The 11,834-nt window shown below is 46.6% G+C and overlaps 2 protein-coding genes across 2 annotated transcripts in view; one reads left to right on the forward strand and one right to left on the reverse strand.

Annotated features, from left to right (window-relative positions):
• Positions 1-526: 526 nt before the first annotated feature.
• On the forward strand, positions 527-3,236 carry LOC311365315 (G-protein coupled receptor 20; the record flags this gene model as incomplete). The annotated part of the gene is made up of 4 exons (XM_084484829.1): positions 527-643; positions 1,086-1,342; positions 1,579-1,711; positions 2,514-3,236. Exons 2-4 carry the CDS (start codon positions 1,101-1,103, stop codon positions 3,234-3,236), a joined length of 1,098 nt encoding a protein of 365 aa, XP_084340955.1. The 5' UTR covers positions 527-643; positions 1,086-1,100.
• Positions 3,237-8,656: 5,420 nt separating this feature from the next.
• The window catches only part of slc45a4a (solute carrier family 45 member 4a), a 27,927-nt gene continuing 24,749 nt past the window's right edge, over positions 8,657-11,834 (reverse strand). The window contains exons 12-14 of the mRNA XM_084485129.1: positions 11,795-11,834; positions 11,244-11,398; positions 8,657-10,769 (exon numbers count right to left, since the gene is read on the reverse strand). The exon at positions 11,795-11,834 is cut by the window's right edge and continues 29 nt beyond it. Coding sequence (XP_084341255.1) covers positions 10,568-10,769; positions 11,244-11,398; positions 11,795-11,834 — 397 coding nt within the window. The 3' untranslated portion in view covers positions 8,657-10,567. The remainder of the gene's footprint in view (positions 10,770-11,243; positions 11,399-11,794) is intronic.

Raw genomic sequence — 11,834 nt, forward strand, 5'->3', positions numbered from 1 at the left:
TGTGTGTGTGTGTGTGTGTGTGTGTGTGTGTGTGTGTGTGTGTGTGTGTAACATTTCTGTGAGGGACATTTTGTATGTGTGATGTGTGCATGCCTGCGTGTCTAAGTATGGGCTTGCTGAGAATAAATTCAAACATTTCTGAGCCTTGTTAATCTGTTCTGAGAATGCACACCTCATCATTTAAAGTAGAATGGCTTCATCTATTTATAAACATCTGCCTTCCTCGGGCAGAGGTCTGGCGTTGCTAAAACTTTTGGATTTACTCTTCATCATTCATTATCGGAGCCAGAAACCAGAGGTCTTCTTTCCAGTCATCCATCGTTCATTTAATAACCTCACGGCGACTTTATCTTTAACCGTTTCTAATTTGATCTGAACCAGGACCATTTCGGTTGAACCAAGCCTTAACCTTAACCTTGCTCTCCTCTGGCGTCACACAGAACCCTAAGCCAATCATCCAATGGAGAACATTCTCGGGGATGTCAGCAGCAGCACCACCGTGAAGCTCCCACCGAGCCCGACGCCCGGACCGACCAACTGCAGTGCGTGGGACCAACAGTGGGGGGCGCCATATCTGCACCGACTGGCGCACCTCGATGCTCAGCTCTATCAGGATTACTATGCAGTGTGGCTCTCTCTTCTGGTAGGGCGCTATGAAGCCTTTTTTCAGGATGCTACAGTACGGCACAGTAAACAGCATAGCACATGTATGTGCTATAAATAGCATTATTTGCGTTACATTATTTTATTTGCATAATACAGTTTACATTTAGGTCATTTGGCAGACGCTTTTATCCAAAGCGATTTACAATAAGTAGGCCTACATTTGCCAAAAGCATATGGCATTATTATTATTATTATTATTAATAATATTAAGATTATTATTATTATTATTATATTAACTTATTTAAGTTGCTGATACAAACTTTAAACATACTATGGATGTTATTTGTACAGTTGTTTCATACAATGTTTGTATTTCGATTTTAAATTCGGGTCAGCCGGTTTCAAGACGATGGTTTAAAAAAAGAATATGACAATTAATTTTATACTTTGAGAGATGTTCCTGTCACCCTCCCCGCCAGGTGTCCAACTGCCTGATGCTGGTGGTCGGCGTGCTCCTCAACAGCCTGGCCCTCTACGTGTTCTGCGGAGCGTCCAGCCAGTCCTCCGCGCCCGTGGTCTACACCATTAATCTCGCGATAGCCGACCTGCTGGTGGCGCTGTCGCTCTCCGCGCGGATCGCGCTCTACCACAGCGGCGGGAGCTGCCTGGCCTGCTCCTACGTGCACACCTTCAGCTACTTCGTCAACATGTATTGCAGCATCCTCTTCTTGACCAGGTAGAGGAGAATGTCTACCGTTTGCTTAGGCTTCTCTACTGAGCCCGAGAAGTGACATCTGACTGTTAATTAATGTTTTTATAAAGCGCACGCGCACTTTATGAAGAGATTCCCATCTCACCCCCGGACTCCGTAGGCTACTTCTCTCACACTTTTCTACTTGTTGAAACGTTTGTGGTGGTCTGGTCAGCTTAACGACTGAATAGTGAACAGTGAACTTGACGTGTCTCTGGTAGCATCTGCATCGACCGCTACCTGGCGGTGGTGCACGCCTCCGGCACGCTGCACCGCTGGAGGACGGCGGGAGCGGCCCGCTGCCTCAGTGCTCTGGTGTGGTTCATCGCTGTGGTGGTCACCTACTCCTTCCAGGTAGACACGCACGCACGCACGCAAGCGTACACACACGCGTGCACGCACACACTCTGGCACACCAGAACATTTAAGTTAAGGAAACGCATGCGCTCCAACACACGGACACAAACGGCACTTACACGGTGTACATGATGTTCAAGTAGAGTGTGAGTAGGGCGTATAAATAAGCTCAACTAAAAGCCTCCCCAGACCCCCTGGGGAGGCTGTGTGTGTGTCCGTCCCACACACACACACACACACACACACACACACACACACACACACACACACACACACACACACACACACACACACACACACACACACACACACACACACACACACACACACACACACACACACACACACACACACACACTTTTGGTTCTGGTCTCCGCTGTCGCTGAGTCCGGCCGCTGCAGGGCTGTCTGGACGGGCTTGAAAGAGGACCTCCGCGGAGGTCCCGGAACAGCTCTCTGATGGGCCTCCTTCCACTAGGGAGACATGGCCAGTCTCTCACCGGGCTGCTGTGCTGGCAGGCAGAGGTGTGGCCTGCAGCCGTAACATAACGCCCTCATGATAGAAAATGAACTTAACCATCCTCTAGTCTGAACTCTGAACTTCTCCCATGACATTTTTTACCGTAATACAACCGCAAGGATGTGAATCCTGACTTGCGTTAAGTGTATCCACCGCTCTTTCTGCCTCCCCTCTCTCTCTCCCAATCGCCCCCATCTATTCTCTGTCTCCCCTCCCTCCCCCCGTCCCCTATGTCGCTCTCTCCCCTCCCTCCCTCTCCGCCTCCCCCCCTCTCCTCCAGACCGCCGCCTTGGAGTTCGGCACCTCCTGCGTCCTGATCCCCGCCCTCTTCTACCTGACGGTGCTGGAGTTCCTGCTGCCCCTGCTGGCCGTGGTGGGCTTCACCCTGCGCGTGGCCTGCTTCCTCAGCTCCGCCCCCTCCGGCCGGGGCCACGCCCCCATGCCCCGCCAGAGCCTGGAGCGGCGGGCGCGGGCCGTGCGGCTCCTGGCCACCGTGCTGGTGGTGTTCACCGTGTGCTTCACCCCCTTCCACGTGCGCCAGGCCCTGGTCTACTTCCGGGTGAGAGGCGGAGGCGGAGGAGGAGGAGAAGAGGAGGAGGGGCCGGGGAAGGAGGCGGGGCAGGTGCTGGCCTATCACGTGACGGTGACGCTGAGCAGCCTCAACAGCTGCCTGGACCCCGTGGTGTACTGCTTCGTGACGGACAGCTTCAAGAGGCTGTGGCGCCGGAGGATGAGGAGGACGAGGGGCGGGAGGTGGGGGAGGGGGGGAGGGGCGACGGGGGAGGAGGAGGACGGGGAGGAGGGGAGGACGAGCCGCGGGGCGGTGGGGTCGGCGGCGATGGCGATAGGGGGAGGAGGAGGAGGAGGAGGAGGGATGCCGTCGTTGAAGAAGTGTTCAGGGACCGCCATGGCGCTGGCTCAAAGCGTGGCCACGCTCACGCTGGCCTCCGTGCCCGGGCCCTCCCCCGCCTCCTCTGCCCTCGCTGGGGAGCACTCCGCCTAGAGGAGCTCCAGGTGGACCTCCATGCCCGAGGAGGAGGAGGACGAGTGTGTGTGTTGGTGTGTGCCCGCCTTAAGAGTTAGTAGGGGGGCGAAGCCTTTTGGAACTAGGAGAGATACAGGCCTCTATTTTTTCAAATATATTGGTCATAGGATGTGGTTTTATTGATGACAGTATTAAAATCACTATCGATCAGCACTGACTATAGATATGTCCAGGTAATTTTAGCTAGTTGAATGTTACACATTGCAACTTTAAGATACCGAAATAAAAACGTCTCTATTCCCTGCGATATATCCACATGCATGTGGATATGAACTATCTGGACTGAAACAGCATCTGAGGTCTATCCTTTGGGACTTTTAGGGCCTTTTAGTGCAGGTGTGTCGGTGAGGGCCTCTTAATTTGGGTGGATTTCTCAACAAGCTGACATTGTCCATCAAAGTAAGAATTCGCTAAAGTTGAATTTAAACAATAGAGATGTAAACCAACTCAAACTGCCATTTCTCAGTCCCCTATTTCCCATTAACTTTTACCGCTCGGGGGCATTCAGAGTCTATGATGGCCCGCGTCTCCGTGTGATCGTGGTTACGAGAGAAACAGACAGAGGCAAACGTGCTCACGGCGGGGGGTGTAGGGGTAGGACGGAGCGCCACGGAGCTGCCCTCTTGGAGCGAACGCATTTAAAGAGGCTGGAGACGGAGCCTGCCCTCAACAGAGTAAACTTTTGTGGTCGTAACTCTCCCCGGAGCTTATTGTAAAACCACTCTCCGCGCCTCGTGTTTACCTGTGCGTCTCAGTGTGTCTGGACGGAGACGAGATGTTTGCCGTTACTATGGAGATCCTGGTATCCCTGGAATATTCCAGGAACTCCTGCGGACGTTGATAACATTGTTTAGGCTACGTGATGGACGTTACTAAGTGAGGTTTCATTCATTGTTTCCTCTTTTGAATTACATGGAAGTTGTTCGCGACGTGGCACATTATGAAACAAAGATTGACTGACTGAGTATTAATGTGATGTATTAGTGATGTATTGATAACAAAACACCTTAGTTATTGTAATGTTTTCATCTTTTTATAAGTTAAAGTGTACTCAAAAACCAAAGAAATTACTCCAGAAATTAGTTAAGTCTGTAAAATAAAGTTTATTTTATTATGTAGGCCTATTTTCTATACTTCATTCTCCAAATACATTTTTTAAAGAGTTCTTCATAAAGCTTTATATTAAGCCATACGTAGTTTTATTTATTGCTGCATTATTCGATTTGGTTATTGACATTGTCATTAATGTAGATTTAATATAGAGCCAGTGACCCATAATTGACAAAATACAAAAATAAACTTGATGACTGTTTTCATTTATTTGTTTTGCTCTGCATTTGTTTGCATCACCGTAGTTTTACTTAGTCTTGTCTAGGAAGTAGATTACTCAATTATTTCAAATTAACTGATAGGCCTACAAGTACTATTCCTATTCCTAGAATTAAGATTAATGACGTTGTAAAGTAAATGTTGCAAATACATTGCGGATCCACAAGAGGTCACTGTTTATCCACATCGAGCAGCCTCATAAAACGCGGACCTTGGAGCAGATCTACTATGTCATTCGTTGTCGGCCAATCTTTATCATTATGCTATGTCGCTGGTCATTGTTGCACACAGAGAGTGTATGTAGGCCTATGAGTGAGTGAGGGAATGACTGAGTGTGTGTCAATTTTTGACGTCGCTGACAAAGTAGGTCCCGTCGTGTGACTGCTGATGAAACACGAGGCCAGACTGCGGTTCCAATGCCGCTTCGACACTTCTGCTAAAAAAAAATGCCATTAGGCTTACTCAGCGTCTGATTTCCTCCAGACAGATGGGAATATTTTCTGTGTTAAATAATTTGCTTTGCACGTGCACGTTCGTTTGCATCTGCTTGTATGTTTGTGCACGTCGCAGGCTGCTGACTCGTGGTGCGCGCTTACACACACACACACACACACACACACACACACACACACACACACACACACACACACACACACACACACACACACACACACACACACACACACACACACACACACACACACACACACACACAGTTTGTTTTGTTAATAAAAACACGAAAATGGTCATGTTTTCATTTAAACCTATATATTCTATTTTCACATTCACAAGAAAAAAAAGTCATACACAATTTCATTCCGATTTTTTTTCTTTCTTAAGGTGCGTTCCATACAGTGTGAAGAGTCCCATAGGAAGGCCCAAGCATAATATATTTACACAACTTTATATTTATATGTGTATATATACAATCCTTATATATAGAAAACATAGGCCAACAAAAATAATCCGCAAAATAAAGAACCTAAAGAGAAATATATTTGTGTGTGTGTATATATATATATATATATATATATATATATATATATATATATATATATATATATATTGCATCGTATTTATCTATTTTATGACAAAGGCATTTATAGAGTATACTGCACATATCTGTTTCCCATTAGCCTATTTAAAGTATATTCTATGACTTCTATCTCTGTCAAGATAAAAGTAAATAGGCCACTGTCTTCTCTCCGTCATACATCTCAATACATAACACGGCGTAACATGTAAAACGTAACATAACCAAAATGCAAAGCCTCTCACGGGCGGCTCGACGAAGGTTTGGTGCAACGCGCCACGAGCGCGACGAGGTGCGTTTCACGTTCTCAGAACTCGGTGACGTCAAGACACACGGCACACGTGCTGTTTACAGTGCAGCAAGAAGGTGGCGCTAGAAGCGGCTTCAAGTTCTGAAATAACATGCGTCCCATCTACAGCTATTAATTGTCCGACTACATGGTTCTGAATGTAACAGAAGCCGCGAAGACGACAAGAGTGTGGAAACAGTGCCACCAATAGAGGTCAGTGCCCAATAGGTGTGTGTGTGTGTGTGTGTGTGTGTGTGTGTGTGTGTGTGTGTGTGTGTGTGTGTGTGTGTGTGTGTGTGTGTGTGTGTGTGTGTGTGTGTGTGTGTGTGTGTGTGTGTGTGTGTGTGTGTGTAAACCCAATGACCGTCAAGAACTATACCCCAAAACAACTTGCAATGACAGCAGAGATGATTTTTTTCTTTGTTAAACGCACAAGTAATTTCTTTCAAACCCACCCACCCACCCACTCAGGTGGCTACACAGCCACTCTCCTCTGTCTCGACAGCAGTAAATAAGACTTTTTTAAACTAACGCAGGCCAACATAAACTGGTTGGATGTTGGTTATTTTGTATTAAATAAAGTGAAAGTGTCCTTTTAAAACAAGAAAGCTTAAAAAAATAAATATTTCAATCAATATTTCCATCTTTTTTTGCAAGACGATTTTTTTTTCCGCAAACCCATCTATATATGTGCAAGTTCATGTGCAATGTCAAACCCCTGCCCCCCCTACCGACCCTTCTGACCCCCCCCCCACCCCACCCGGCTTGTTAAACCATGAAACTTAAAGTGATTTCAGTTGAAACCCCTTTTTACATTCATTGACCTCGGCCACCCCAAGTCACCTGATGGAATCAAAAAAGCAGGAAAACAACACAATCTCCCAGCAGGCCACTCTGTGAACACATTCCACAGTCCTCGGCGATGGGCCCGCGACCATGAGCCAAGCTTAGACGTGCAACTTCCCCGTTACACTTTCACAGACATACTGAAGTCGCACCACAAGTATTTAGTTCTGCCTCGCAAGGCCACATCAGTTTCAACAAATCAGTGTACAGAGCTGGGCATCACAGCTGAAATATTACTTCTAATAATGTTCGTGTTTCGATGCATTGTGAATTGCCCACAATACATGCGAGCGGTTGTGTTGAATCACTACACACACGCACACGTCGTGCTGAACTTAACAACGATTTGTTGAACTTGAGGGCCTTGTCGAATGGGCCCCTGACATGATGTTTGGGCTGAGTGCATGTTGGTGGGTTTCTATACAGGGAGTTCAAGCAGGAGAAAGCAGCATCCAGCCATGCATCAGCGAGGAAATAGAAAGTATTGGGACAATCAAAATTAAAGAATTGTACTTTGGCCTTTTTCCACATGCACCGCAGTGTTGCATGCAAACCTCCCTCGAGAACAGACCAACACACATGTCCCTTGTGGATTATTGTTTCACGTGTTTGTGTTTGTGTATCCCAGGTCTACCAGTCCAAGCCCTCAGGGCTTTTTAATAACCAAAACAAAATGATGATGATGATGTAACACCCGGAGGGGAACAAAAATAACAATTGTTTGTTGAAACGTAAAACAATATAATGGGCCGAATAAACAGGCAAGCCAATATCCTGACTACCACTGTCAGAGACCATTTCAGTGGGTGATTCGACCAATTAGAGTTAAATAAAAAGAGCCCTTTTCGACTTCCTTTCTTGAGGATTAACTACGGTCATTTTAATCGTCCAGGACTTTTATTTTAATGGGATTTACATAAGGGATAGCACTTCTTCTATTTAACTTGCTTGTATCTTCCCAATTTTTCATATTCCAAATACTAATCTCAGCCAATAACTAACATGCCAAATAGCCATGACGTATTAAAGCCCAAAAGCACCATTAAACCTTTCCTTCTTAATATAATATATATTAGAAAATATATACGGCTACATATTACAGCTTAACGTAACATCAGCTCTCACTAAATCTACATTTTATTCTGCACTCATCTAATGTCACTACATGCACCTGTAACCCTTTTATAGTTACACCTTGCACTGTCCACTCGCAGCTGCCTTTGGCCTCCACTCCATCAAGGATCGGCCAATCACACGACCAGAAGACAGGGGGAGGGACAACAAGATTGAATTAACACAGGCCTCGGTAACTCCAGCCGAAACAAGAGAGGAAACCAAATAACTAATGGGTAAGGGAACTGAAAGTGATTGTTGTCCTTTTGGGCATAGCGTGCTATTTGGCTGAATTAAAACAACCCTTTTCCCGAATTGTTCAATGATTTAAACGCGCTTAAAATTGTATGTTTCAACTTATACTTTATCGCCTAAAAGGTTAGCTTCTCAACAAGCTGACATTGTCCCTCAAAGTAGGACTTCTGATTATGTTGAATTTCAACAATAGAGATGTGAAATAGACAGTATTCAGGACAGATATCATCTACCCTCCCAAGTGTTCAACCACGTCCCTCAACAAGACACTCCTTTTCCTCACCCACCTCTTCCACCAGGCACTGTATCTCCCATCCCTACTCAACCTCAATTCCATTCAGATGGTTTCTACTGCGTCACACATCCATTCATATTTCTACTGTATCTCCCATCCAGCACAGTTCTCCACCAAGTTTTCGTTTTTAGCCTCTGACCGCACCACCAGAAAGGCTCAACGCCCCCCCCCCCCCCCCCCCCCCAACAACATCTGACCTTCCCTTTGATTGACGCCCTGCTTTGGTCGAATAACTCCCCACTCATCACCTCTTCTACCATCTTGATTAGAGCCTTGTTTGGTTCCACTGTTCCACTGTACAGCTTTGGGAAATCTGCTGAAGTAACAAGAGGGGAGGGGAGGGGCCTATCAGAGGAAGGGGGCCGATCGCCTCGCACCTCCCCCCCCCCTAAAAACCATCCACCTGGCAGTTTCCTTCCAGACCACAGATGACTCAAGACTTTCATCAGCAAAAAACAAAGAGAGCAGTCATGCATTGCAGACGTGGTGCTGACAAGACGCGAAAGCAAAGCGAGGGACGAGAGCAGAGAAGGCTGAATCCCATCCGATCCCGCCGCTCTGGTGTTTTTGGTTTTGCAACCCACTCCCCGGTGCCACTGGCATGCAGCATATAGAGTCCTGTTATTACGATTCGTCAAATGAAACCTAAAAACAAACCCAAAACAAAAGCCTTAAAATCAACATTGTCAACAGAGATTCATTGTAAAGCGTCACTTTGAAAACAGGACACCAAGTGTTTTTAAAGAAGTAGCAATGTTTTTGTTTTGCTCAGCTTTGTTTGACCTGGAGTAATGCCCCTATAGCACTGCCCATATTGCATTTGTCCACTTACCAGAAGTTGGGACTTTTAAGTGAATTCAACGTAGCCTCGCTATAATCGAGATTCAAGTGATTTTCTTCTTTTTAACTCCTGGGTTAACCTTTTTAACAGAAATCCCTCAGGACTCAGACACTGCTCAGAGCGAGGGGAGTCCTGAAACGCGTTCGCCGCGGGACTCTACACGTAGCAGATGTGTCTCTCTGGGGTCACTAAGACTTGACAGTATTATGCTGTGTCTAATGGGAATGGATCAAACTATGGTCATGGAATTCCTCTCCCCCCCCCGGGCAACAGTCCAGATTACACTGAGTCGTCCGATTTTGCTGAGCGAAGCAACTTTCGGAGAAGAGATTTTTTTTGGATCACAAACAAGGCCAAAAGTCCCAAAATGTCTGAAGAAACATTGCTGTTCAAGAGTCTTAAAGCGACAGTAACCTGATCCTGTGCCATCCACAGAGCATATCACAGATTGTCTGATGTCCCATGGTTCCGTGTGTGTCCCATGGTTCCGGTGTGTGTGGTGCCTGTTTTCGGACAAATAGACTTTTTCCAACACAATTTTCGCCATCTGACCGCATGGATTTTCCCGGTCGGTGAGGAAGAACTCTGATGCTATTTTCCCATAATTGCAGCTTTCAGGGACAGGGTTAGTTTATCAGCTAGTCAACGTTGTCCACCGTTGACCTCAACCGTAATCCCGAGGGATGGATTACATATGTGTGAGTGTGTGTGTGTTAATATGTGTGTGTATATGTTAATGCGTGTAAAACAAAGTCCCCTGAAGATTACTGTCCAGGTGGTTGCTCGTTAGCACCCCCTAGAGGCCCTGAGTGATATAAACAGATCTTTCACACACAAAAACACACACATCCTCCTCTAGAGAAGGTTCTATTGTCGGATGTGTGGGAGAGGAATTTGGTTGATGGCTTGTCGTGATTGGTTGACGGCTGGCCGGGACTCGTGCTGAACCAATCAGGTCGCAATGACTCCGCCGGCCCGAGCCAGAATGAATAAGTTGGTTCCCATTAGACTAATCTAAGTCACACAGCCTTGAACTACGGAAAGAACAAACAGCCTGAATTAGGAGGTATCAAATCGGCCAGTATCAGCTAGAGGCCCCATCTTCTCCCCTCCTTTTAGAATGCCATTTTGGAAACGTCAAAGTTCTTAGCATTCATCCATCACTCTCGGCTGGAAGACGAACGGACATGGAGGCGGGTCTTCTTCGGTTGCTGGTTCCCTTGGTCATGGAGTCAATGGTTATGATGTCCGCTACGAGGGCCCCGCCCGTTCCAGGGGAGCCAAACGATCACAGAGCTGACTCGTTGGCCAGGTGACAGGAAGTGGAAGTGGTAGTGTTGGTGGTGGTTGTGGTGACCGTACTGGTTTTCTTGCCGAGCCCCAGGAAGCTTGGTGTATCTATGACGACACTGACCGACAATCTGTTGCCATTGGTCTGTTCCGGCGCTGTCAAGGCCCGCCTCTCCAGCGCTTTAGCTGACTCCGCCTCCCTGTCAATCACAAAGAGAATCAGATTAGAAAAGCGGTACAAATGATCACTATGACCAGGGCAGCCATCAGAGGACAAGGACTATTCTGGTTTAATACCGACCAATCACAACCACATCAGGCGACCTCCTCTAACATAAAGTGGTGATGTGATTGATGGAATGGGAGCCGCCGGCCACCTTAACCCTATGGAATAAATAATGTTTGGTATGCAAGTTAAAAGAGAGAGAAATCTCTCTTGATTCGTTCAATGATTAAGTTTGGAGGTCATTCAATCAATCAAATGTTTTTTCTGAGGCTCTATTTCCTTACAAATTAAGGAAAACATTTAAACCAGTGTATTCTTTTGAGGAATTTTAATTTGAGATTTTATGAAAATGATAAATTTTCATCATGAAAATTAAAAATGTTCATCAAATCAAGGTTTTTCCTCGTTAGGACCAGTGGCCAAAGGGGCGTTAACGGCAGCTCCTCACCCTCCGTGGGGCGCCGGGTAGATGACCAGGAACAGGGCGGTGAAGAAGCCCAGCAGGGAGCCCCCGGAGGCCACCATGGGAATGACACGCACACTGCCCACCGCCTCCACCACCGAGCCCAGCGCCGACGCCACCAGGATCTGACTGATGTACACCTGGAGGGGAGACACCGTCAGGTCACACCTCCGCCAGATCCACCAGTATACACCACACAAGCTAAACCTAACCCAAACTCTTTGACCCCTTTGACGCCGTTTGTAGATGCATAACATATCCACCTCGCCACAGCATAACTTATCTAAGCTAGGTGCAGGTTCCAGTGTTACACAAAGCAAGGCATTGTGGTCTTTGTATTTTTTTTTATGACTAAACATAAAAAATTGCTATTTAGAATCCAAATCAATTGAAGGCTGCTCTGCTTGCTCTGCCCATTAATGAATCAAGATAAACTATAAAAAAAACTAGATATATATTTCCACGACAGGCCATACGTGGTATGAACCAACTGACAAGGGGGACGGATGTGTGGCCGGCTGGCTCTGACTGCTTACCTGACACGTTAGGATGGCACAGTCCACGCCGAAGCCTCTG

This window comes from Micromesistius poutassou, assembly GCF_964030765.1.
Source record: "Micromesistius poutassou genome assembly, chromosome: 20".
Taxonomy (NCBI): domain Eukaryota; kingdom Metazoa; phylum Chordata; class Actinopteri; order Gadiformes; family Gadidae; genus Micromesistius; species Micromesistius poutassou.